Source organism: Neovison vison, chromosome 12 (assembly GCF_020171115.1).
Source record: "Neovison vison isolate M4711 chromosome 12, ASM_NN_V1, whole genome shotgun sequence".
Taxonomy (NCBI): domain Eukaryota; kingdom Metazoa; phylum Chordata; class Mammalia; order Carnivora; family Mustelidae; genus Neogale; species Neogale vison.
Window position 1 is genome coordinate 25,107,470 of NC_058102.1, and position 26,203 is coordinate 25,133,672.

The 26,203-nt window shown below is 37.1% G+C and overlaps 1 protein-coding gene across 3 annotated transcripts in view; it reads left to right on the top strand.

Moving 5' to 3' along the window:
- NTN4 (netrin 4) overlaps positions 1 to 24,595 on the top strand; it is a 164,247-nt gene extending 139,652 nt beyond the window's left edge. For 2 of the 3 annotated variants that reach the window (XM_044226889.1, XM_044226887.1), the window contains 5 exons: positions 4,578 to 4,791; positions 5,137 to 5,252; positions 14,132 to 14,200; positions 17,348 to 17,518; positions 23,232 to 24,595. In XM_044226889.1, the coding sequence (XP_044082824.1) occupies positions 4,578 to 4,791; positions 5,137 to 5,252; positions 14,132 to 14,200; positions 17,348 to 17,518; positions 23,232 to 23,368 (707 nt within the window). In that variant the 3' untranslated portion in view covers positions 23,369 to 24,595. The remainder of the gene's footprint in view (positions 1 to 4,577; positions 4,792 to 5,136; positions 5,253 to 14,131; positions 14,201 to 17,347; positions 17,519 to 23,231) is intronic. The other variant, XM_044226888.1, reaches the window with a different exon arrangement.
- The last annotated feature ends 1,608 nt before the right edge of the window (positions 24,596 to 26,203 follow it).

Consider the following 26,203-nt stretch of genomic DNA (forward strand, 5'->3'; position numbering starts at 1 on the left):
CCTGCCATCGGTTTCTCCCTACTCTAGTCTGTTTCATGCAATGCCACAAAAGCATCTTCAAAATTAAGTTGTAACCATGTCATAATTCTGCTTTTTTTTTTTTTGAAGTGTTATTTCCTATGGCTTTTTATTCCCACAGCACAAAATTCAGCTTCTTGGGTTCGGCCCTTCTACAGTTTGGTTCCAACCCCAACTCTATGCTTTTTTTTCCTTCCTCATCAACTTCAACAGTCTTCCACTCAATGTACGTTCTAAAATTCTCACACTCCCCAAAGAGGCCATGCCCTTTCACACATGATCCCCTCAGCCTGGAATGTCCTTCAGGTCAGTTTCACAAGTGATGACATGGGCATCTACTATACACCAGACACTGTTCTGGGGACTGGAAAACAAAAATAATAAGATAAAGATCCTGTCAGTTAGTCCAGAGTCTCATAGTAAGAGCAACAGGCATACAAACAAATAATAATAATGGACTATAATGCACACAAAATAGAAATATACATTAAAAGCAGAGGCAGCATAGAGGGGAGAGTACTAAAGTGTCTGGAGAGAGTGCGACAAAGAAGGATGTCAGGGTTCAGATGGACAAGAAGGGAAAGAAAATACAGGAATGACAAGGGGCCCTGGGGCAGGAAAGAGCTTCACATTTTCAGGGAGCAGGAATATCTTCCACATATAATGTAGACACATAAAATGCACTGATGATGAACTATTCAGTTAAAAGTGGTGAAGAAGCTACATTTTGTGGTATGTGTCTTTTACCACAATTAAATTTTGTTTTAATTATTTAAAATAAATGCAATGGGGAGCATATCTAAAGACTGGAATACACAACTGCCCATCTTCCCCCTACTTTTCAGCTTGCCAACTCCTACTCATCTTTTAGGATCAGCTCAGGTATCTAAATAACCCCTTCTTTAGAATCCCCATGTGAAAAATAAACTCAAAATGGATGAAAGACCTAAATGTGAGACAGGAATCCATCAAAATCCTAGAGGAGAACACGGGCAGCAACATCTTCAATCTCAGCCACAGCAACTTCTTGCTAGACACATCTCCAAAGGCAAGGGAAACAAAGACAAAAATGAACTATTGGGACTTCATCAGGATAAAAATCTTTTGCACAGCAGAGGAAACAGTCAACAAAACCAAAAGACAACCGACAAAATGGGAGAAGATATTTGCAAATGTTTTATCAGAGAAAGGGCTAGTATGCAAGATCTGTAAAGAACTTACCAAATGCAACACCCTTTGGGGACAAATAATCCAGCCAAGAAATGAACAGAAGACATGAACAGACATTTTTGCAAAGAAGACATCCCGATGGCCAACAGACGCATGAAAAATGCTCAACATCACATGGTATCAGGGAAATACAAACCAAAACCACCATTAGATACCACCTCACACTAGTCAGAATGGCTAAAATTAACAAGTCAGGAAACAACAGATGCTGGGGAGGATGCAGAGAAAGGGGAACCCTCCTACACTGCTGGTGGGAATGTAAGCTGGTGCAGCCACTCTGGAAAACAGCATGGAGTTTCCTCAAAAAGTTGAAAATAAGACTATGGACTCTGAAAAACAATCTGAGGGGTTTGAAGTGGCGGGGGGGTGGGAGGTTGGGGTACCAGGTGGTGGGTATTATAGAGGGCACAGCTTGCATGGAGCACTGGGTGTGGTAAAAAAATAATGAATACTGTTTTTCTGAAAATAAATAAATTGGAAAAAAAAAAAGTTGAAAATAGAGCTACCCTATGACCCAGCAAATGCACTGCTAGATATTTGCCCCAAACATACAAATCTAGTGATCTGAAGGGGCACCTGCACCCCAATGTTTATAGTAGCAATGTCCACCATGGCCAAACTATGGAAAGAGCCCAAATGTCCATCAGCAGATGAATGGGTAAAGGAGATGCCATATGTACACACACACACACATACATACATACATACACAGGAATATTATTCATCCTTCAAAAATGAAATCTTAGCAATGAAATCTTGGCATTTGCAAAAATTAAGGTATTAAGGAGGGCACGTGATGTAATGTGCACTGTGTGTTATATAAGACTGATGAATCACTGACCTCTACCTCAAACTAATAATACACTAAGTGTTAATTAATTGAATTTAAATTAAGTAAAATAAAAAGAATCCCCATGTGATTCCCTCAGCCTGTGATCTCTTTTCTGTGCTCCCTTAGAATGCACAGGCCTCCTTTAGAGTACCTAGTCAGAGTGTATGGAAAGTTTTTATTTACTCCTCTCTTTTCCCCAATAAGACCATGAATTCCTTAAGGGCTGGCACCATTACTTATACAAGCATAGGTCCTATATCTCCATAAGAATTATTTATCGAATTAAGTTGTTAGTTCACTATTAACTAACCATGTGTCAGACACCACACTAATGTAGTCATACACTGTAAGCATGATCTCCTTTTACCCGTATAGCAACTGCATAAGGATAGATATGGTTGTCATTTCCATTTTATTTTATTTTATTTATTTTATTTTTTTAAAGATTTTATCTATGTATTTGACAGACAGAGATCCCAAGTAGGCAGAGAGAGAGGAGAAAGCAGGCTCCCCGCTGAGCAGAGAGCCCGATGCGGGGCTCGATTCCAGGACCCTGACATCATGACCTGAGCCAAAGACAGAGGCTCAACCCACTGAGCCACACAGGTGCCCCTGTCATTTCCATTTTAAAGACAAGGAACCTGGGCTAATGAGAAGCTAGGTATCCGGCCAAAAGTCACACCGTCAGTAGAGATTTGAAGCCAGATTGAAGCCACACTGTTATTTTAATGACAAAGGAATAAATCAATAGAAAATGTTTCCAAGGGGATAAAGAAGGAAGTGGAGATCTCAAGTATTATCAGTTGAGAAGATTTAGCAGGAAGTATTGGCCTAGCAGATATCAGATTGCACTACGTATCTTGCTGAAGTAATTTCATTTAAAACCATTTCAGCCTCATGAACTCTCCATGAGCTCTAGATACCCTTCAGGACAGTTGGGTCCTGTTAAGAGCTCTCTTCTGGGCTGTAGACTGCCAGCTCCTCGTCGTAGCCTCACGTCCTTCACGGAGGAGAGAGCACTGCGCTTTTCCTCCCCATAGAAGGGCACTAATCTCACCACCCCTGAGACCACATCCAAAGCTCCCAAAGCTCCCATTTCCAGATACCATCACAGTGGAGCGTAGGTCCAACATATGAATCTGGAGGGCACATAGTCAGCCCATAACACGGTGCCGATTAAATCCAGCTTTCTTCCATCTCAAACCTGAATGCTCTCGGCTACACCACTGGAAATTCGTGACTAACTACTGATCTCATGTAGCCTTCATGTGTCTGGAAATTACACTTCATTTTCTGTGTCTCTCGTTCACTCTCCCACTGCCACTCTTCATCTCTCTCGCCTGATGACTTTGCTTACTCTTTCATCCAGAAAGTACAAGGAACCAGAAGAAAAATTCCCCAGCTTGCACTCCTGCATTTATCCACTTTCCTGCATCTGAGTGCATAAGCTGTGCCCTGCATCCTGTTACTATGAACGGATCATGTTCCTACCCAAGGCCAGCGCTTTCTCTTCTGCACCAGATCCTGTCTGTCTGCCTGACCACAGTATGCTTCACTATCCCTCCAACAATGCTCCCAGCTTTCTTCAGGTGATCCATTTTTCCCTTTCTCTTGGATCATTCCCATCAACATCAAACCTGTTGCAATTTCTCTCATCTTAAAATAAACAAAACAAAACCTGAAACCATCACTTACATTCATATCCCCCTTCAGTTTTCTGTGCCATTATAGAAAAGCTTCTCAAAAGAACTGTCTGTTCTCATGCTCAAATTCCTCACTCCCATCTTCTGAATTCTCTTCAGATAGGTTCACCACTCATCAGTAGAGTGAAACTTTTCCTATTAAGGATACCAATGCTCTTCATTTTGTCCAATGCAAAAATATATTCCCAATCCCCATCTTTTTGGGACTATCAGCATTTAACACAGTTGATGTGGCCTACCTGATATTAGAACTTTGTTTAGCTTCCAGAACACCATACTCCCTTGATTTGTTTTCCTTTCTCCCTAACTCCTTCTTTGTCTTTTTTGCTGATTCATTCTCAACACCCCAAGCAAAATCCATTCATATTTAATGCCCTCTAATTTAGAATAAACAATGTAGTTCATTTTTTAAAAAAGATTTTATTTATTTATTTGTCAGGCACAGATCACAAGTAGGCAGAGAGGCAGGCAGAGAGGGGGGGGGCTAAGCAGGCTCCCTACCAAGCAGAGAGCCCGATGCGGGGCTCAATCCCAGGACCCCAGGACCATGACTTGAGCTGAAGGCAGAGGCTTAACCCACTTAGCCACCCAGGCGCCCCAACAATGTAGTTCATTTTGCAGCAACTGTGCTTTCCTGATTTTATCTTCTCATCTGTAATTTAATTAGTTTTCATTCTCTGAGCCTATACCAACTGTCTAACAGGGGAGCCTCAGAGGTATGCTGGGTGGTGAAGGGAAACCAGGTCACAGATAACCAGTTACTCACTGATCCTTGTGTGTTCTCTCTGTTGTAGTGTGTTCCTGTCATCCAGTCGGATCAGCAGTCCTTCCTTTCAGCTCAGTAACCTTCTGTGACCCCAGCAATGGTGACTGCCCTTGCAAGCCTGGGGTGGCAGGACCACACTGTGACAGGTGTATGGTGGGATACTGGGGCTTCGGAGACTACGGCTGCAGGCCCTGTGACTGCGCAGGGAGCTGTGACCCCCTCACAGGAGACTGCATCAGCAGGTGAATGCTCATGGCTCTTGCTCTGTCCGTGTATCATTCAGATTCTTCTGACAATCTGATAGTGATCTGGAAAATCTTACATGCTGTCAGTGGAGCAAAAATGTATTTGCACCGTATTTTTAAGAATCTTTGTCAAATTGCAGAGTAACTTGTTCTTGCAGGATTCTAGAAATGGTCTGGTTCATTTTTCAGAATGAATTATTCTTAATAATAGGCTCTTAAAACACTATTTCTGAAAAGTAAAAGGATGGGAAGGTACCCGATTAGGTTTAAGTCTCCATATGTATGTTCATTTCATTCAAGTTCTAAGAAAGTCCTTAACTTCATCATTTTCTGTTTTATTAGCAGCACTGACATAGACTGGTATCATGAAATTCCTCACTTCCATCCCATGCACAATAAAAGCGAACCAACCTGGGAGTGGGAGGATGAGCAAGGATTTTCTGCACTTCGACACTCAGGTGAGACAATGGCTATAACCAGTTATCATATTTCCAGGTCTAGTCTCTAGTAACAGTGATTCATGACAAATTAGAAAATAACCCTTGGATCCTAGCAAGAGAACTCTTTAGTTCTGAGGTCAATAACGTAGTGACACCCCTGCCGACAAGCATAAAACCATTAGAGAGAGCCAAAGAATATTTTAACAAGATTTTGTTTATTTTCGGATTATTAGAGTAACATTTCTAATTAGTATAGAAAATCTGGAAAATGCAAAACACCACAGTAAAAAAATATCAAATCTCATTACCCAAACCATTAGATTTTTGGTTTGTTTCCCTCTCTACAACATACTGTATTACTTGGGTGAGAGCTAATTGAATATATCAGGTTTGGGAATTGGAGAAATTCATTTAAAGGAAAAATATTATTACAGACCTAGCATAACCTAATATACACAAAGCTAAGACGAACTCCTTATGTTTTATCTTTTTTTGCAACTAGAAAACAAAAATAATTTTACAAACTAATTATAAGCCAAATAACAAAACTAATAAAATTCAGAAAAATTATTTGATTAATAATAAATAATATTAATAATAATATATATAATAAAATATATTATTATATATTCTATATAATAAATAATAAAATAATGAATAATTATTGTAATTATTGAATTTGTAATGTAAGTATTGTAAGTAAATAATGTAAGTAATGAATTTTATTACTCGAATATGAAAAGTGATTTTTACTGAAGCCAAAACACTCTTTCCTACATAAATGTGGTTCTTTAAATCTAAAAAATCTATATTACTCTTTCCTCTGACTCCGTTTTCTAATGATGTTTATCTATTTCTTTGTTTGATGAGCATGCTGTGATATTGGTGTGAATACATGGTTTCTGTGTTCATCCTGCCTCTATTCTTTTCTTGTAGAAAGGCAAGTCATTCTATTCAGCACCAACTTGCTCCATAACACAAACACAAATGTGGGCATGAAATCTTGTGTAAGCATTTGGTTATAAAGTGCTTCCCAAATGATCCAAAGGAAGCTTAATAATAAATTTTTAAAAACATTTTTAGTGGGGTATAATTGGCATATAACTTATTAGTTTAGGTGTACAACATAATAATGACCCCTTATTTGTATGTATTGTGAAATGTCCACCAAATTTTTTTTTTTTAAGATTTATTTATTTGACAGAGAGAGAGAGATCACAAGTGGGCAGAGAGGCAGGCAGAGAGAGGAAGGGAAGCAGGCTCCCAGGACCCTGAGACTGTGACCTGAGCCAAAGGCAGAGGCTTTAACCCACTGAGCCACCCAGGCGCTCCCCCCAAATTTTTTTTATCAAACATCACAAATGCCAAAAATGTATTGTGAACACCCATATACACACCTGTTAATATTACCAAATTTTAAGTTTTGCCATAATTGTTTCATATTTTTATTTAAATTTTAAAGTGTTATAGATACATTTGAAGACCTGCACCAATCTCCAACTTTATTAGCCTTCCTTACTCCACAGAAAAGCCACTAACCAGACTTTTGGTATTTATCATTAACTTTTATGTTTTTACTATTTTGCTACTTCTATAAATAGAAACTGTTTTTAAAATTGCATGTACATGATAACCCACCTATGCCTTTAAAACTTTTCTTTGCTCTGAATATGTATTTTTTTTTAAAGATTTTATTTATTTATTTGACAGAGAGAGATCACAGGTAGGCAGAGAGGCTGGCAGAGAGAGAGAGAGAGAGAGAGGGAAGCAGGCTCCCCACTGAGCAGAGAGCCCCATGTGGGACTCGATCCCTGGACCCTGAGATCATGACCCGAGCGGAAGGCAGCGGCCCAACCCACTGAGCCACCCAGGCACCCCTGAATATGTATTTTTTTTAGATTTAAGCATTCTATTATTTGAATATGACATTTTTTATCCTCTCATTGTTTGCCATTTAGGATATTATTAATTTCCAATTTCCCACTGTTATATGTAATGCTACAATGAATGTTCTTTTTTTAAAATAATTTTTTAAAGGATTTTATTTATTTATTTGAGAGAAAGCGAGCCCCGGAGTGTGGGGGAGGAGCAGAGGGAGAGAGACAAGCAGACTCCCAACCCAGCAGGGAGCACAATCAACTGAGCCATCCTGGTGCCCCAACAAATGCTCTCTTAAATGTGATTTGGTGAATTTAAGGAGTTTCACTAGAGCAGGGGCTGGCAAACTAGCACTCAGACCAAATCTGGCCTGCTGACTGTTTGTCTACACTGCACAAGATACCTGCTCTAATGTTTATAGTTATAATTTAAGTAGTTAATAATATTAATACCTGCATAGTATCTTTTTTTTTTTAAGATTTTATTTATTTATTTGACAGACAGAAATCACAAGTAGGCAGAGAGGCAGGCAGAGAGAGAGGGGGAAGCAGGCTCCCCGCTGAGCAGAGAGCCAGATGCAGGGCTTGATCCCAGAACCCTGGGATCATGACCTGAGCCGAAGGCAGAGACCTGAGCCACCCAGGTGCCCCCCTGCATAGTATCTTTAACTTTGTTTCTTAACCTGTAAATCCCAACACATTTATTATCTATCCCTTTATAGAAAATGTTTGTTGATCCTTCTCCTAGGGTATAATCCAGCTGCTATTGGGTCACAAGTGTGCTTTTTTATCAAATTTACCAATATTGCCAAATAGATCTCCAAAGTGGTTATACAGATTTGCATTCTACCAGCAAATTATGACATCCTGTTGCTTCATATCCTCACTGATACTTTGTATTTGTTTAACAAAAAATTTTTTTAAAGATTTTATTTATTTATTTGACACAGAGAGATGGCAAGCAGGCAGAGAGGCAGACAGAGAGAGAGGAGGAAGCAGGCTCCCTGCTGAGCAGAGAGCCCGATGCGGGGCTCGATCCCAGGACCCTGGGATCATGACCCGAGCTGAAGGCAGAGGCTTAACTCACTGAGCCACCCAGGCGCCCCTGTTTAACAAATTTTTATATAACACACACAAGGGACCATGCACTATTCTACCTCACTAATGCTGATGCAATTCTCAACTCATTTAATATTTTTGGGCTTCTACAGTTAACATTACCAAATCTCTCAACTTTTGCCAATCTGATGATTATGGACTGGGACCTCGCCATTTTTTTTTTTTTTTAAAGATTTTATTTTATTTATTTGAGAGAGAGAGAGACAGTGAGAGAGAGCACGAGCGAGGAGAAGGTCAGAGAGCGAAGCAGACTCCCCATGGAGCTGGGAGCCTGATGTGGGACTCGATCCCGGGACTCCGGGATCACGCCCTGAGCTGAAGGCAGTCGTCCAACCAACTGCGCCACCCAGGCGTCCCTGGGACCTCGCCATTTTAAATTGTATTTTTCTGATTACTAACAGTTTTAGTAATTTTTCACACTTTCTTCGTTATTCAGGTCTCTTTCTCTGTGTATTTCCAATTTTGTCATTTTCTCACTAATTAGTGATTTCTTATAAATTCATTCATCTACCCCACAAATATTTATCAAATACCCATAATGTATGCCAGTACTGTAAATACATTAAGAGAACAGAACAGATTAAAAAAAAAAAAAAAAAAACCCAGGCTCCAACGAGCCTACCTTCTTTTCTTCTTAGAAGACAACTAATAAATAAGTAAAATATTTAGTGTCATGTTGTCTAATACAATAGAGAAATAAAGCAGGGAGGAGATGATAAGTGGCCAGGAGGGGCATACTTTTATAAAAAACGTGATCAGGTACCTGAGTGGCTCAATGGGTTAAGCCTCTGCCTTCAGCTCAGGTCATGATCTCAGGGTCCTGGGAATGAGCCCCGCATCAGGCTCGCTGCTCGGTGTGGGGGGGCCTGCTTCCCCCACTCTCTCTGTGCCTGCTGCTTTGTCTGCTTGTGATCTCTCTCTCTGTGTCAAACAAATAAATAAAAATCTTTAAAAAAAAAAAAGTGATCAAGGGAAATCCTATGGAAGGTGACATATGAGGTTAAAAAAAAAAACCACTAAACTAAACTAAAAAAGAGAGAGAGAGAGAGAGGTATACAGATAAAAGAGGGAGGAGAGTTTAGGCAGAAGAAACAGCAAGCGCAAAAGCCCTGAGGTCAGCAAGGAGACCAGGGTCACTGGGGCAGAGTAAGAAACAACAATTTTAATACACTTTTATAGAAAACTTAGGAACTCTTCAAGAATCAAGAACCCAAATTTGGGAAACACTGGTACTTACAATTCTGTGTCATGGTTTTTTTCACCTAACGTAATCTTATGATCATTTTCCTAATGGTTTCATTTTAGGTTTAGAATGTGGGAAAGATGAAGGAATACAAAGTAGTCATATTTATCTTTTTTAGCATTTGAAAAAGAAAAATCTTTCCCATTCATTGGCCTCAATGCTAAATAGTCCGAATTCTGTCATTTTAACTTTAACCATTTTGAAACTTTTCTTCTGTTTTTCTAACACAATGGTTTTCATAATTATTCAACTTTGCCTGCCAAGCCAAATCTGTAAAAATCAAGTGTTTAGGACCATAGGACATTCATTAAGCCAATCATGTTACTAGGGAGCTGGCAACACACCAACTCAGCACATAACGTGCTGGCATCAGAATCACTCTAGACTCACATCCACAACAGGTGTTAGGTCTGTAATACCCCTAGAGAGTCTCTGAAATTCATCTGGAAGAGCTCCAGTTTGAGGAAGCCATTGTTCAGTTTCCTGCTAAATATCAGTATTCCCATTGGGTATAGAATGGTGCTGTGCTCGTGGCACCTTTTTTAAACAAAAGAAAAAGAATGGTAATCAGTTTTTGAAGCAGCATAATTCATTCTCAGGTATATGTGCCTCCCTACCTATTTACCTACCATAAGTTTCCTAAACTAGAAATATAATGCACTATACGAACAAGATACCCTTAACTTCTACTACTTCTTAGGAGATAGAGAACATTGGATGTAAAATTTTACCTCCTGTACAACAAATCTAGCTTTAATTAATACCATAGAGCTTGTACAACAAAACTGGCTTTAAATAGTTCTACAGAATTTATACAAGAAATCTGGTTTTAACCAGTACCACAGAACTGTAAATAGTATTCTTTTCTTCCCTTCCAGGTTTCCTTTAAGAAAACACATCTGGGTTAAAGCCTAATCAACAAAGATTCATTCAAAAACAAATTTTAGGGGCATCTGAGTGTCTCAGTTGGTTAAGCATCAGACTTTTGGTTTCAGCTCAGGTCATGATCTCAGAATTATGAAATTGAGCCCCGCAAAAGGCTCTCTTCCTCTTCCAACCTCTCTGCCCCTCCCCGCCACTCTCTCTCACATACATAAATAAATTCTTTTAAAAAAATGATTACAGGGGCGCCTGGGTGGCTCAGAGGGTTAAAGCCTCTGCCTTTGGCTCAGGTCATGATCCCAGGATCCTGGCATCGAGTCCTGCATCGGGCTCTCTCCTTGTTGGGGAGCCTGCTTCCTCCTCTCTCTCTCTGCCTGCCTTTCTGCCTACTTTTGATCTCTCTCTGTCAAATAAATAAAATCTTTTAAAAAAAATGATTACAATGGTAATCTTTATGAAAAAAAATTTAATGTCTGATTTCTTTTTTTTTTTTTTTAAGATTTTATTTATTTATTTGACAGAGAGAGATCACAAGTAGGCAGAGAGGCAGGGAGAGAGAGAGGAGGAAGCAGGCTCCCTGCTGAGCAGAGAGCCTGATGCGGGACTCGATCCCAGGACCCTGAGATCATGACCTGAGCCAAAGGCAGTGGCTTAACTCACTGAGCCACCCAGGTGCCCCAATGTCTGATTTCTTAACATATGAAAAAGGAGTATTGGAAAACGACCACAAAAAAGATCTTCAAATAACAGAACTTTGTATGTTCTAATTGGCTGAAGGACTACAAAGAAAAACATCAGTTGAGTAATAATATATACCATTTGGAGTTGCATCAGGTTTTTTAGCAAGGTAGTTACCATACTCTCCAGCTTTGGTGGAATTATCAAAGGCCACAGGCTATCCACTTAGGTTACTCCAATTTCTGAATGAGTAACCCTCTCTGCCATGTTTAGATTATATGCAATATTATTTAACAAGTCACGGCAGGTAATTTTAAGCACCTCAGTTTTCTCATTCCCACTATTTAATTCCACTGTGATTTTCCACTTGCATATCTCATTCTCTAGTTTCTAGAGCAGCTTTACTTAGAGCCAATATGTCACTATTTGCCACATCACCATGTCTACCCAGCCTCGTCTCACCAGAATCATACTCTCATTTCCCCGTGGATGTTTTGTCAGCAACTCTAATTCATTATATTCTCCTCATACTAGACGTCTGTTGTTTTTGCCTAACCAGAACCATTTCCTCTTTATTCCTGCTATTTCTGTGGTAGCTCAACCCAATTTTGCTCTGGGGAGCCACACTTCCCCACCCTCCATTTAATACAGTTTTGGCCCGGCTAATCAGATGTGCTCTCCCGGGAATTTAAATCTTAAGCTGAAAGGGACAGGATCTGAAAGTGATCCCAGTTCATGATTCCAAAGGCAAATCCATAAAAGGGGCTGCACAACAGCTCCTGCTACCTACATCTCCGCAGCTCTCCTGATTCATGCCTTTTCTAAGTTCTGGTTCTTCAGCTTTTTCTCCTCTCTGTGAGCTACTCCATATCCCTTCAACAATTAAGTTAAACCACGATTGCAACAAAAAGCCTTAACTTGTACACCCCTGCAGTGCTCTCCTCCTAACTTCCTTATTTCCATTAGTAATACTTCAATCTTCCGTCACCTTGGCTCCAAGGTAACAGGAAAACTTCAAAGTCACCTTAGGCTTCCTCTTCCAATCCATTGACAGGATTTTTAGACCCTAAGTCTGCAGCTTCCCTTAAAATTTCTTCCTCTCTAGACCTACAGCCACCTCTTTAGTTCAACTGAGCCACATTTTATCTGACTTAAGACAGTACAGTGGAAAGATCAGGGGCTTCAGATTCTCCCAAACCCACGCAAAAAATCTGGCTCTTCTACTTGTTAGTTATGTTGCCTTGGACAAACTAATTAACATCTCTGTTTATTTTTTCATTTGTTAATAATGTCTATCTCATTAGATTATTATAAATATTAAACAAGATCATAACATTCCTTATATAATTTATGGCTTGTGGTTGGCGCTCAATTCAGTTACTGTTGCTGTCGTCAGTTTCATCAGCTTCTAACTAGTCCCTACTTCCATTTTCTCTCCATTTCAGTACTATTGATACAGTATATGTCTTATTTCATGTAATTTCTTCAATCTGATAAGCTTTGAAAATTCCCCTTTATCAATGGGGAAAATGGGTGAAGGGGAGTGGGAAATACAGGCTTCCATTTATGAAATTAGTAAGTCATGGGAATAAAGGCATAGCATAGGGAATATAGTCAATGGTATTGTAACAGCACTGTGTGGTGACAGATGATAGCTACACTTGTGGAGACACAGTATAACATATAACTTGTTGAATCACCTGAAACTAATGTAACATTGTGTGTGAACCCTACTCAAATTTAAAAAAAAAAAACTCTTTCTCTAACAAATTAAGTTCAGATCTTAACTGCCTATTAATCAAGGTCCTCCATGGTACCTACTACTATCCACAATTCAGTCTGTATCCAGGGAAAACAGAACCACTGACTTTTCCATAAACACACTCAGCTCTTCTCTCTTTCATTTATTTCCTCACTTTTATCTCTACATTCTTGTCAAATCTCTACCTGTTAGAATCTTAGATGAGTAAATAAATATAAAACACTTAAAATAGTGCCTGGCACACAGTAACTGCTCCTTAGTAAGTGTTACCAACTTCCATGCCCCTCAATGCCTACAAAATGCAATGCATGAGGGCAGAAGGAGAGGGATGATAAAATTATATCGAATTATTAAGTAAGTAAGAAGGGAAATTCTACCCCTTCTGGGTTCTAGGAATATAAAGATAAATAAGTCATAACTGTCATCATCAAGGATCACAGTTTAGAGAGGAAGCAGATAAATCAATGAGAATGCCATATGTAGACTCTGTCAAAGGTATTTTGAAAGTCTTCCACAGGGCCTGGCAAATGTCTGACACAAAATAACTGTCATGCATTATTTAAACTGTTGGGAGAAAGCACCCTACCTATTCTTCAGAGTCCATTTCAAAACCGTCTTTGGCCATGTAGCCTTTTCCCATCTTCCCAAGATATGGCCCTCCCACCGAAGCATATCGAACCCGTCTTAGAACACTTATCACTGTGTGTACACTTGCTTTATTCACCTTGCTGAATTATAAGCCTTCAGACAAGAATTGTTTATTGTTCATCTTTATATATTCTGAAGTATATAGCATCATGTCCTGCACATAATAGGTGCTCAATAAATACTTTTAAATTGGATGGCATTACTTTCAAAGGACTTGCTCAATTATTTCACTATATTTGACTTTTGCTGTGGTGAACATTAATTGTAAAAAGACAGTTGTCTTTCCTCTAGTTTGTCTATTCAGTTGTTCTTTTCCATTAGCATGAAATCTTAATACTGGACTATATCTGTCATAACATCAATTATAAGCATTAAAATATACCCTTATTCCTACTTCTATTTTTCTTAAGTCAATACCTTATTGAATGGTAACAAATTCAATTTAGAAAGTGACTCTACTTTGTTTGAATGACTTTTTATCGTTTCTTAGTATTTATGGATTATGCTGGATGAATCACTCAAGCCTTAAAGAGTTCTACAACCTAATACCGAAAACTAAGATAACACTGTATGTTAATTATACTTCAGTTTAAAAAATGAGTTATGATACCTGGGATTACTTGCTGGTTTTTTTTTTCTCTTCTTCATTTCTAAATAACTAACACCATTTTTCATTTATTTTCTGTAGGTAAATGTGAATGTAAAGAACAGGTGTTAGGAAACTCCAAGGCATTCTGTGGGATGAAATATTCATATGGTAAGTCTGAAGCCCTTGAATGCTTCTAATAATCTATTCAAACCAGGTACAAAGAGTATTTTTACGAATTGGGAAGCTTAGTCTATGGCATTCTCAATATATCAAAGCATTAGTCTTATATAATAATACTTAATAAAGATGGTGTTGATTGTTCTGGTGAGGGCAGGAAGCTGGTTGAGCAAAGGCAAGGCCATCTTACTATAAAGGAAAAGAGCAAATAACAAAAAGTGAAAAACCATGATCCATAATCTTTTCTTATGGATGCTTTTTGTGTTATAATCTAAAAGGGAAGTCTCTGGCCACTAAAATGATTCCTGTGCCAGTTTCACGTAGTAATACGAGTTTTGAGTAGTAATCTGTGCCAGTTAACATGTAGTAATACTAAGAAAAATCAGTTCAAACACTATTTTGGATTCAGACCTATATGGGTTTGACTTCTGGTCTATTGCATGGGTAACTTAACCTCTCCGGACTTTTTCATCTGTAAAATAGGGATGATGCCACCTGTCCTATAAAATGGGATTTTTGAAAAGCAGACAGGATAATATCTAGCACACACTATATCCTCAGTAACTGGTAGGGGGAAGAAAGAGGATATATATTTGGGAAGCACTGAGCTTAGCTGCCTATCCAAGCCTCTTCCCAGCCCTCTCTGTATATTCTAGACTCCTGTACCTTTCAAATACCAGGAAAATATAGATAAAGGAAAATGTCATTGCCCGAAGTAAAGACTGTTACTATCTTCAAATTCTAAATGGCTTTATGTTTACTATTAAAGCAACTTAGATGCCTTATCTTGCCAACATATTCCTGACTATTATCTAAGGCTTTTTATTGTTCCATAATTCATACTGCCTGAAAGACACATTTCAATGAAGAGAAAATTTTAAGTCATGATTTCTGAAACCAAGTGTTTAGGTTCTTGATAACATTGTATTTAATCTCATAAAAGATAAAAAAGTAAATGTTAAAAACCTCATAAATCTTATCTAAAATTACATACATATTTCCTTCCTTTCACCTGACAACTTGGCTAAATAATAGAAGAAAATTTTTGAAATGTGTAGTGCTCAATAAAGAAAAGTTAGTTTAGAGAAAATGGTATTTGCTATCAAAAGCAAAAAAAAAAAAAGACAATTTAGTTCAAATGTAGTCAGGTTAGTGGAAATATCAACTAGTTTTGAATATTACATATATTTAGTAGCTCTCTAAATTTACAAACAACTGCACTGGCATCTTTTAATACAACTGTATTCTTTTCTGCCTAGGAAAACACTTGGGATGCCTGTGTGGCTCAGTGGGTTAAGCCTCTGCCTTCGGCCCAGATCATGATCTCAGGGTCCTGGGATCGAGCCCCACATTGGTCAGGCAGAGAGAGAGGAGGAAGCAGTCTGCCTGCTGAGCAGAGAGCCCAATCTTTATTTAAAAAAAAAAAAAAGAAAAAGAAAATTTGGACACTCTTAATAACGTAATTAAATACCTTGTTCTTATTAGATGCCATATACCTACAGACTTGGAATAAAATGGTTTCTCCCTCCCCATTCTACTAATGGGGGGAAAAAACTTGATTCATTTGTTTATTTCTTTGGCAAATACTTATTAAGCTATAATAGTGAGTAGATGAGGTCCCTATTCTCTTTGAGTATATAGTCTAGTAGAAAAACAATAGTAAACATTCATTGAGCGTTAGCCATGAGTGGGGCACTATGCTACATACCCTTCATTTATTTGTATATCTTATTGGGATTCCAGCCCAAATTCTACCTCTAACTGACTGGTCATGCAAATTTGGGAAGTTCACTTAATTTCTTAAAACTTGCTCCCTCAAAATAATGAATACTGTTTTCTGAAAATAAATAAATTGGGAAAAAAAAAAAGTCTTAATAAACCATCAAAAAAAAAAAAAAAAAACTTGCTCCCTCAAACATAAAACAAGACTAGACGAACTTGGGCGCCTGGGTGGCTCAGTGGTTAAGCCACTGCCTTCGGCTCAGGTCATGATCTCAGGGTCCTGGGATCGAGTCCCGCATCGGGCTCTCTGCCTCGCAGGGAGCCTGCTTCCCTCTCTCTCTCTGCCTGCCTCTCCATCTACTTGTGATTTCTCTCTGTCAAATAAATAAATAAAATCTTTAAAAAAAAAAAAAGACTAGATGAACTTTTAAGACCCATTAAGAGTCTAAAATTTGGTGGTTCTATAAAAAAAAAAGCTATTATTTGACAACCCTATTCTCAGGAATTGGGACCAACCAGTATAGGGTTCCCTCAATACACAGAATTTTCCATCAAGATATAGTTGAGAACGTAAAAACTCTTCTGACTATATAGAACACTACAACCAGTGTTCCTTAGGTGTACTTTCTTCCCCACCCCAAATTATTCTACTCCTTAATCCCCAGCCACATCCAATTCACAGATGGAAGAGCAGAGCATAATAGAATTGTGAGTTATAGAGAATACTGAAGCTCTGCCGTCATGTGGAAAGACAGCCACCCTAACCCCAGTCAGCTTGCATTTTACATCCAGGGAAGGAGATTAAATAATCAATATTTAATTATTTAATCTCTTTAGAATATATAAAATATATTCTGGCAGTAACATTTTGTTTGTTCTTTGATGTAACTTAAATACACAATGAACCACAGAGTAAAATATAGTCAGAATCTAAATATAAAACATTCTACTTCCTATACACCTTCTTTCTATTTGGATTTGATAGCTAAATGTGTCTAGGACTATGTTTGAAGTAGGCAAATGGCTGATAATCTCTTAGCATAATGATATGGGAAACAGCAATTGAAAATGTCTAAGAAGGAAGAGTATAGTTAATATAGATAAATAAAGTGAAACCAATGGAAAAGTTAGTGAGCCTAATGATTTTTTTTCCTAATGATTTTTTAAGATTTTTTAAAATTCTGATATAGTTAACATAGAGTTTTATATTAGTTTCTGTTGTATAATACAGTGATTCAACAATTCTACATATTACTCAGTGCTCGTCAAGTTGAGCTTAATGATTTTTAAAGCAAATTTCCATCTTCATTAATTAACTTTTCCATTATACTCTGAGATGCGTACTTAAGTCATTCCAAGTTCAAAAAGCAATATGAAATTCTATGCATTTTGATGTTATGAATTATGTTGTTACAGTTTTAAAAATAAAGATTTTATCAGCTCACGACAAAGGATCTCATGCTGAGGTCAATGTGAAGATAAAAAAAGTTTTAAAATCTACCAAATTGAAAATTTTACGAGGAAAACGAACATTATATCCAGAATCATGGACTAACAGAGGTTGCACTTGTCCAATCCTCAATCCTGGTAAGCATTAGACTCTTCTAGCTTGATAAATACTTTGTCTCTGCTGATTTGCTCCTTGTCTTAACATTCGCTAAACCACAACTGAAATAAACTCAACAAAAGTATCTCTCCTTTTCACCATCTGAATTCTGGGAAAATCCAAATGGAATTTTTTGAACTGACATCAAAAAATTATTCTCTTCCACATGTTCTATGAAAATAAAATATTTTTAAATCCAGCAGTATAGTATTTTCTGTCCTAAAAGAGAAGTCTCAGCTTGGTTTCAGGTGCCAGTAGCATAGAAAACACTTTCGTAAATTTAGAGGCCACTAACACTTCACCTGAAAGCAAGGTCCTATTATGGTGCCCTGGGTAGAACTTGCTCCCAGGGGAAATTCAAATGCAAAATTCCATCTGTGCAAATAATATTGAATTCATTTTTTACAATTGCATGAGAAGCATCTGTGTCTCCTGGATAGAAAACAACTCTCAAATTCTCATCATTTTGTTTTTCATTAAACAATCATTCTGGCTTCAAATTAGAAACAGCAGAAATTAAAACAACAACAACAACAACAAACCATTGTAGAATCTTAGAGAATCTTGAAATTAAGGGAATTTGCATCTTTAAATGTAATTATAGTGGAAGAGCCAGTGAGTTAGTGTGCGATTCTTAAGCTTTACACTCTAGAAGTAAACTTTCATACTGTGTCATAAGCTGCTTATTTCTGTCTCCTTCATTAAATTTGAGGATGGGATTTAGATATTTGATCATAGCATCTCTAGGACTTACCACTAGTACCTAAATAATAACATAGTACCCAGATAATAAGTTCTATTAAAACAAGCATATTTGGGGGGACACCTGAGTGGCTCAGTCCATTAAGCATCTGCCTATGATCGTGGAGTCCAGAGACTGACCCCCCTGTGGAGCTCCCTGCTCAGTGGAGAGCCTACTTCTCCCTCCGCCTCCTTCTTCTGCTTGTGCTTGCATTTTCTTTCTCTCTTTCCCCCCTCTCTCTGACAAATAAAGTCTTAAAAAAGCTATATTTTTAAAAATCCTCTGTATTTCCCACTTCATGTAGTTGCCATTTGTGTCTTAATTGCATTGCTAATACAGGTGCATAATTTATGTTTTGTATCTAATTCCTTTTAAATAAAAGTCCAGGGAATCCCAGTTATGTTCATAAGAAGTCACTGTGGTCTTTGATTAATAACTGAAAGAGATAACTGAGTGACAAAGAAAAAAAACGAAACTATCAATGAAATATTCCCCCCAACCTAAACAACCTAAAATATAAAACTCTTGGATTTTTGACTGTTGACTAATCTCTTACATCCTTTTATATCCATTTATATCCATATCTTATATCCATTTTAATATTTTTAAAATTCATTTGAATTTTAATAAGGAAAAGGAAACCATGTTTTAAATAATAAATATGTTTCTGAAGAACAAATGAAGTAATCAGAATCTTAGATTTTGAACATAAGAAATGAAGATTCCTTAATTTAAGTTCTACTTCCCAATAATCTGTGTGTAGAGGCTCTTCTTAGGTGCTTAGTGCTTAGAAGCACTTTCTACTATCTTGAAAAAAGAAAAAATAATCTGCCCAGTTTTTAGTAAGACAGTGAAAAAAAAAAAAAGAAAAAGCTTTGGGCATCTGAGCCACCCTCCAGGATGTGAACTATATTTCTGCTAGAGTCAAAGAATCAACTGAGTTCATCACAATTGAAAACATAAGTGCAATTATTCAAAGAATCCTTAAAAACATGTTTACTCACTTTGAAGAAAAGACGGGAACCTGCTAAAGCAAAACCAGACACTCTTTCATTTCACTTTGTTTTCCCATTTTTACAAGTTCAATAGCTAAAGCCAAAGAAAGCTGATAAGAAAATTCGGAAACCTTACATGCCAACTAGCTTCCTCTGCTACTTTTTGAACAGGAACAATCTAATTGGCAACCCTGGAAATTCATTCATTCCTACATTCCTACATACATTTACTCATTCGTCAATCAATTTAGAATATCAAGACTAGCACTAAACTATTACATTTCCCTTTTCTATGGAAACAAACTTTGTGCCCTTAAACAGGTAGTAAAGTAGATGTCGAAAGCAAAAAAATAGGAAAGTAAAAAGTAAATGCTAGTAAGTGATACAACAGATAACATTGTTTCCCAAGCTAATTTTTGGCATCATGCTGCTCCCTAATTAGTGGATTCACACAGTATCATTTCTATAGTTCAATATATATTCACACTTTAAATTAGTGGCAAACTCCTATAGGATGTGTTCTTTTTATAGTTTCAAAGTAAATTCATTTAAAATACTAAACTTAACAATGAAGTTTCCTAAAAATTATTTGTTGTATTTTTATATGAGGATTTTATTACTTTGTATGCTACAAACAATATCAAGATCCTTATATTTAATTAGTCTATTAATTAAACATTGGGATTCTTTTTCATGCAGATGTGAAGGTTACTCTTCAAATAATTTAAATACCTTATGGTCCATCTTACATTTGTGCTCTCCGGTGTTAATTAAAATCTCTACCATTATTTTCCCTTTTATTCTTTTTTTTTTTTTTTGAAAACACCATTATAGCTATTTCTTTTAATAATCTCTTAAAAACCCTCTCACTATAGAAGCTATACACATATACATTATAAAAATTTAGAGGAAAATTTAAAACTTCACATTTCTTACCTCCAGGGCTTCTCTCTGTTAATAGCTTAGTGCAAATCCTTCAAGGCCTTTCTCTGTGTATGTATATATTGTACTTTTTAACCAAAATAAAATGATAGTATGCTCCATTCTGCAGCCTACTTTATTTAGTTAGTGATCATTGCCTTCAATTATAGTTTATTTTCATATATCCTAATACTCAGACCATATTCCAATTTCCTAGCTGGTCCCAAATGTCCTTTAGAACTGGTTTATCCTCGTCAGTGTTCAATCCAGGATCACACATTATATCTGGTTTTTAAGTCTTTTAAGTCTCTTTTATTCAAGCACAGTTCCTTTCTTAATTATTGTTGAAGAAATGTTAGTGTTGAAGAATCCAGGCCAAGTGTTCTGTAGATTATTTTACCTTCTATATTTATCTGGTTAGTTTCTCGTGGTGTCATTTATCTTTTTTTTTTTTTTAAGATTTTATTTATTTATTTGACACAGAGAGAGAGAGAGAGAGAGACAGAGTTCGCAAGCAGGCAGACAGGCAAGCAGAGAGAGAGGGGGAAGCAGGCTCCCTGCTGAGCAGAGAGCCCAGTGCGGGGCTGGATCCCAGGAACCTGAGATCATGACCTGGGCCAAAGGCAGAGGCTTAACCCACTGAGCCACCCAGGTGCCCCCTCGTGGTGTCCTTTAGCTTGTCCCTCTACTTCCTATGTTTCTTGTAATCTCTAAGGAAAATCTTGACAGATTCAAGATAAACATTTTGACTAGAATCCATTAGAGATAATGCTGGGTAGGTACTTCATGTTAAATCATATCAGAAGATGCATAGGACCTGGATAATCCACCTTCAGCGTTGCTAAACTTGACCCTGGGGTTAGAGTGATGACAGTCTGATCCCTCCATTGGGCAGTTTCGTTTTTTCCTTTTGAGACTAAAAAATAACGTGTGTGGTGTTACTTGGTCATGATACAAACATCCGGTTTCCCAGTGGCCATTGATGTAATGATGTTACCACCAACAGGTAATCCTTCCTAAATCAGTAATTTCATTAGAGCTTGAGAAACAATGTTTTCCTGATTCTCCTCATTTACTAGCTGACATTATTCTGTAAGGGGACTTTCTTTTTCAAGCTGGGCTATAGGTTACCGTTCAATATGTTTTCTATTGTAAAGGCAAGATAAAAACTAAATTCTTCCCTTATAATTCCCAAAATGCTTACCTTTCAAAGTAAGGGATGATTTTAACAGTTGTTTCAAAAGATAACAAACTAGTTTTTCTCCGAATTAAGCTTTTTCGAGTATCATTTTGGGATTACGGATTTTTGTTGATTCGGTATGTTTCGATAGATACAATCATTATGTTCCTGGATGCTCAAATTATCACAGCTTTAGCAAGTTGTAACCTTTCTTGCTAGCTCCCTTGCCCTTTTACAATGATCCCCATTAATCTTTGAGAGCTTCCTCGATTTTTAGCACAGTAAGATGCCCCATGCTACCTTGTATCTTCCTGTCCTGGACCTGTAGTAGCATTTCTGCAAGAAGCCTTGTTCTGTTTTGTTTTGTTTTTAGTGAGCTCTGTTTAATTAGAGACCGCAACATGTCTATTATAGGTGTTTATTGGTATTGGGATGCCTTTTTTCCAGGTCGTTTCAGTGGATGAACAACAACAACAACATATATATATACATATATATGTTATGTTTTATTTTTATTTTATTAATATATATTAATTTATATATATACATATAAAGCCATGAGTTTAAATTAATACTTTCAGTTTAATTTTAACATCTATTATTTTCTCTTAAGTTTTAAAGTATATGTCTCTTTATCTTGGAAAGTTTTCTTTTATAAACATAATTACTTATTTGCTTATCCTATAATATTGAAGAAAATTGTTTCAAAATACCAATATTGATATTATAACAAACACCAACTGAAGGAGATTAATAAGTAATGAGACTGTCCTTTGATTATTCTGTACATTAGCCAAAAATTTTTATTTGAAGCCTTAAAATGAATTTTGAATTATAAAGATCTGGTGAAGTTTCATTTTTTTTTAATATGACAAACAAACATCCTGTATTCCAAAAACTCACTGACTTTCTATAGGATGTATGTGTTACTTTGCATTATTTATAACTTTCTTCCAATATGTTTTCCCAAATGGTTGTTTCACTTTTATAAAATCCTCCTTAATATGCACTTCTAGGGGTGCCTGGGTGGCTCAGTGGGTTAAGCCGCTGCCTTCGGCTCAGGTCATGATCTCAGGGTCCTGGGATCGAGTCCCGCATCGGGCTCTCTGCTCAGCAGGGAGCCTGCTTCCCTCTCTCTCTCTCTCTCTCTGCCTGCCTCTCCATCTACTTGTAATTTCTCTCTGTCAAATAAATAAATAAAATCTTTAAAAAAAAAATATGCACTTCTACACATGGTGAGTTTCCAAGAAATACCACTTTATAGCAGTATGCTAAGTACCATAGAATCCTCACTTCTTTACCATAGAGAGTGGTAACAGTAGAGAGTAAAAATTCTACAGCTCGACAGACCTGAGCTTATGTCAGAGTGCTGCTATTCACTTGTAGACACTGAATAAGTTTTGAATCTTGCCGAGCCTTAGTTTCCCTATTTGTGAAACAAGAAAACAGTAATACCTACTTCATAGGGTTATTTTCAAGATTAAATGAAATAATACAGGGGTGCCTGGATGGCTCAGTGGGTTAAAGCCTCTGCCTCCGGCTCAGGTCATGATCCCAGGGTCCTGGGATAGAGCCCCGCATTGGGCTCTGTGCTTGTCAGGGAGCCTGCTTCCCTTCCTCTCTCTCTGCCTGCCTCTCTGCCTACTTGTGATCTGTCAAATAAATAAATAAATCTTTTTAATAAATAAATAAATGAAATAATACATGTAAGCCACTTATCACACTGTAAAAGTTTATCAAGAGCCAGCTGTCACTCCCTGTGATCCTATTTCAGCGCATATAAAGCCACCGAAGTCACATCTCTCCCCTTCCATAAATTATGATATTATATGGCCCCTAACTTTGTTCTCTTTTAGGTTTGGAGTACCTTGTGGCAGGACATGAAGATGTAAGAACAGGCAAACTAGTCGTGAATATGAAAAGTTTTGTCCAGCACTGGAAGCCATCCCTTGGAAGAAAAGTCATGGATATTTTAAAAAGAGAGTGCAAGTAGCAACAAAGGTATAGAGCTGGTATAGCGCACATAATGGCACTTCTCTATGTAGGAAACACAAACTTAATGGAAAGGAGACCTCAAAAACAAAACTGGAATTTTTAAAGTGCCAAAATATATAGAAATATTCCAATGCATGGGCCTAGTCTAACCTGTCTCTTGGGGGGCCAGATTTAAATACAGTTTGCATCATAAAGACAAATGAAAAATCCTCCACTGATATCTGCCTTTAATGGGACTGATTCTGTAATTCGTAACTATTAAGGGTATTTTTAATAGCAGTATGATATTTAGCAGTAATCCATTAAAAGCAGTACATCTAACAAGGACTCCTTCCAGCTTCAGATATGTTACTTATATTTGTGCTACTTAAAGTAATCAAGGATGTTTTAAGGACTCCCCAACCCTACTATCAAAAAAAAGGTTTTTCTTAAAAAAGAGCCTTTTGTGTGATGTGTGTGAACTTTGGTCTGCGGAGTGTTAAATGGAACCTCCCCACATGTATATAGTATTTCCTTGTATAAAGCACTTTACTACCTACCACTTGTGTTGGAAAAGTTTGAAGATCATGTTGGACAGAAAGAAAAATAGAGGGTGAGTAAGAAAACCTACTGAAACAGAAACACTGCCACTATGTGTGGACAAAAGGAAGTTGTATGTTATAGCTCTGAACACTTGGAAAAAACCTAAAAGGAGAACATGTTTGCATATGAAGTCTCAGCTATAGGTTAGACTCCCCAGATACCAGCCGTGATGAAAAATTTTTTAAAAAACAAGATGAGACTTTAAAATAAGAGGAAGAAGAAATCTTAAGTGTAGCAATATGCTTGTGTGAAGAGGAAATGGACTTTAAATTTTTAAAACTCATTTATTTGCAATGCACGTGTATACACGGCAAAAATTATTGTAGACACAGAATTTGTGTTTATTTTTGTGTTTAGTATTTAAACCTGAATGTTGAAACAGCTTCCTCCTTATCTTTATTAACAGTATATGGCCATTGTATTTACTCATTTTTTTGACACAATGTATGTCATAGTTCACCAAATAACAGTTTTCCTTATTAGCCATCTTCTGTACCTGTGCACAACCACAATACATACAGTTTCTTCTGTACTTGAATATACAAAACTAAGCCACAGTGCCATAAGATTAACTTCACATACAGAACATATTTTTTTTTCCTGAGGTCCTGTGGACTTGCAAATATATATATATATATATATATATATTGCTCTGTTAATTTTTTTATATTTCATATATGTAATAAAGGAATATGTTTTCCTGATTTTTGTCTCATTTCCTGATCAACTCTGCTAAAGATTACTTTGTCTTAATGAGGGAACTCACACCTAAATCCTCAAATTAATAAAATCAATGAAGGGCCTGGTATTTCTGCTCTTTTACTCTGGGGTGTGGCAATAGAGTGAAAGCTAATTCAGACGGGATTAGTTTCTGTAGATTTTGGACATTAACTTTTATCAGATGCAGTGCATTTTAATACTACATTTACTTTTTAAAAAGCAATGGGAAGTTCATCATTGAAAATAGAGAAAACCAGGCACCTGGGTACACAGTTGTTTAGACATCTGGCTCTTGGTTTCGGCCAGGTCATGATCTCAGGGTGGTGAGATCAAGCCCCACATAGTTGGGACTCTGCTTGAGATTCTCTCCCTCTCCCTCTGCCCACCCAATCTTGAAAGAAAAAGAAAGAAAGAATGAATGAATGAATGAACAGACGGAAGAAGGAAGGAAGAAAAGGAAATGCAGAAAACTGTATCAGGGAAAAAAACCATCCTGTGATGACAGCTGTTAGCATTGTAGTGCCTAGGCTGCTAGACTGCTTTCCGTGCATGTACAAACCTTCTACCGAACTGGAATTATACTATACATAGTCTTGTGAAATCTGCTTTTATAACCTGTAGCATACCTTATCTTTTCCTATCTCATACTGGTAGGTAGAATGCCATCTAGCAGGATCATTTATAAGCAGCTTATCAAACATGTTGATAAGTATATCACATCAAGAAAAGTATTTTAAATACATCAAATATAGGATTTTCTTAAGTTGCAGAATTGCCAAGGAGCCTTGTTTCCCATTTCAATTTATTTAAAATAACGACTGCCCATTAAAAAGAATACACTAATTTTTAAGAATAGAAAAATGTACAGAATATATTAAGTTTAAAAAATTGCAGAACAATACATATAGTAATAACACCTATCCAAAATGCACTAATAATATAAACAGTGATCTGTAAGCCCTGAAAGACAGACAAATCATAGTAGTAGTTACCCCTAGAAGGGAAAGAGGGAGGGAGATTTTCATTTTTGATTTTTCATTGTTCATATACTACAAATGTAATTTGTTTTGTTTTGTTTTGTTTTTAAAGATTTTATGTATTTATTTGACAGAGAGAAATCACAAGTAGATGGAGAGGCAGGCAGAGAGAGAGAGGGAAGCAGGCTCCCTGCTGAGCAGAGAGCCCGATGCAGGACTCGATCCCAGGACCCTGAGATCATGACCTGAGCCGAAGGCAGCGGCTTAACCCACTGAGCCACCCAGGCGCCCCTGTAATTTGTTTTTTTAACAATTAAAATTTAATTAATTTGTAAAGTCTGCTCAAGCAAAGTTATAACTAAAAGTTTAATTTTAACAAGTTTGCCAAATTATTGGGTCCTTATATGTCTTCCCATTCCTTTTTAACTGGAATCTTTTTCCTTAGGTGCTCTTTCAACACCTTCTCTGGCATCATTAAAAAAAAATTGTTATAACTGTTTCTTAATATCTTATTCTTAAATCACCTGCAACCCTTCAACTGCAGTTTTAATTCC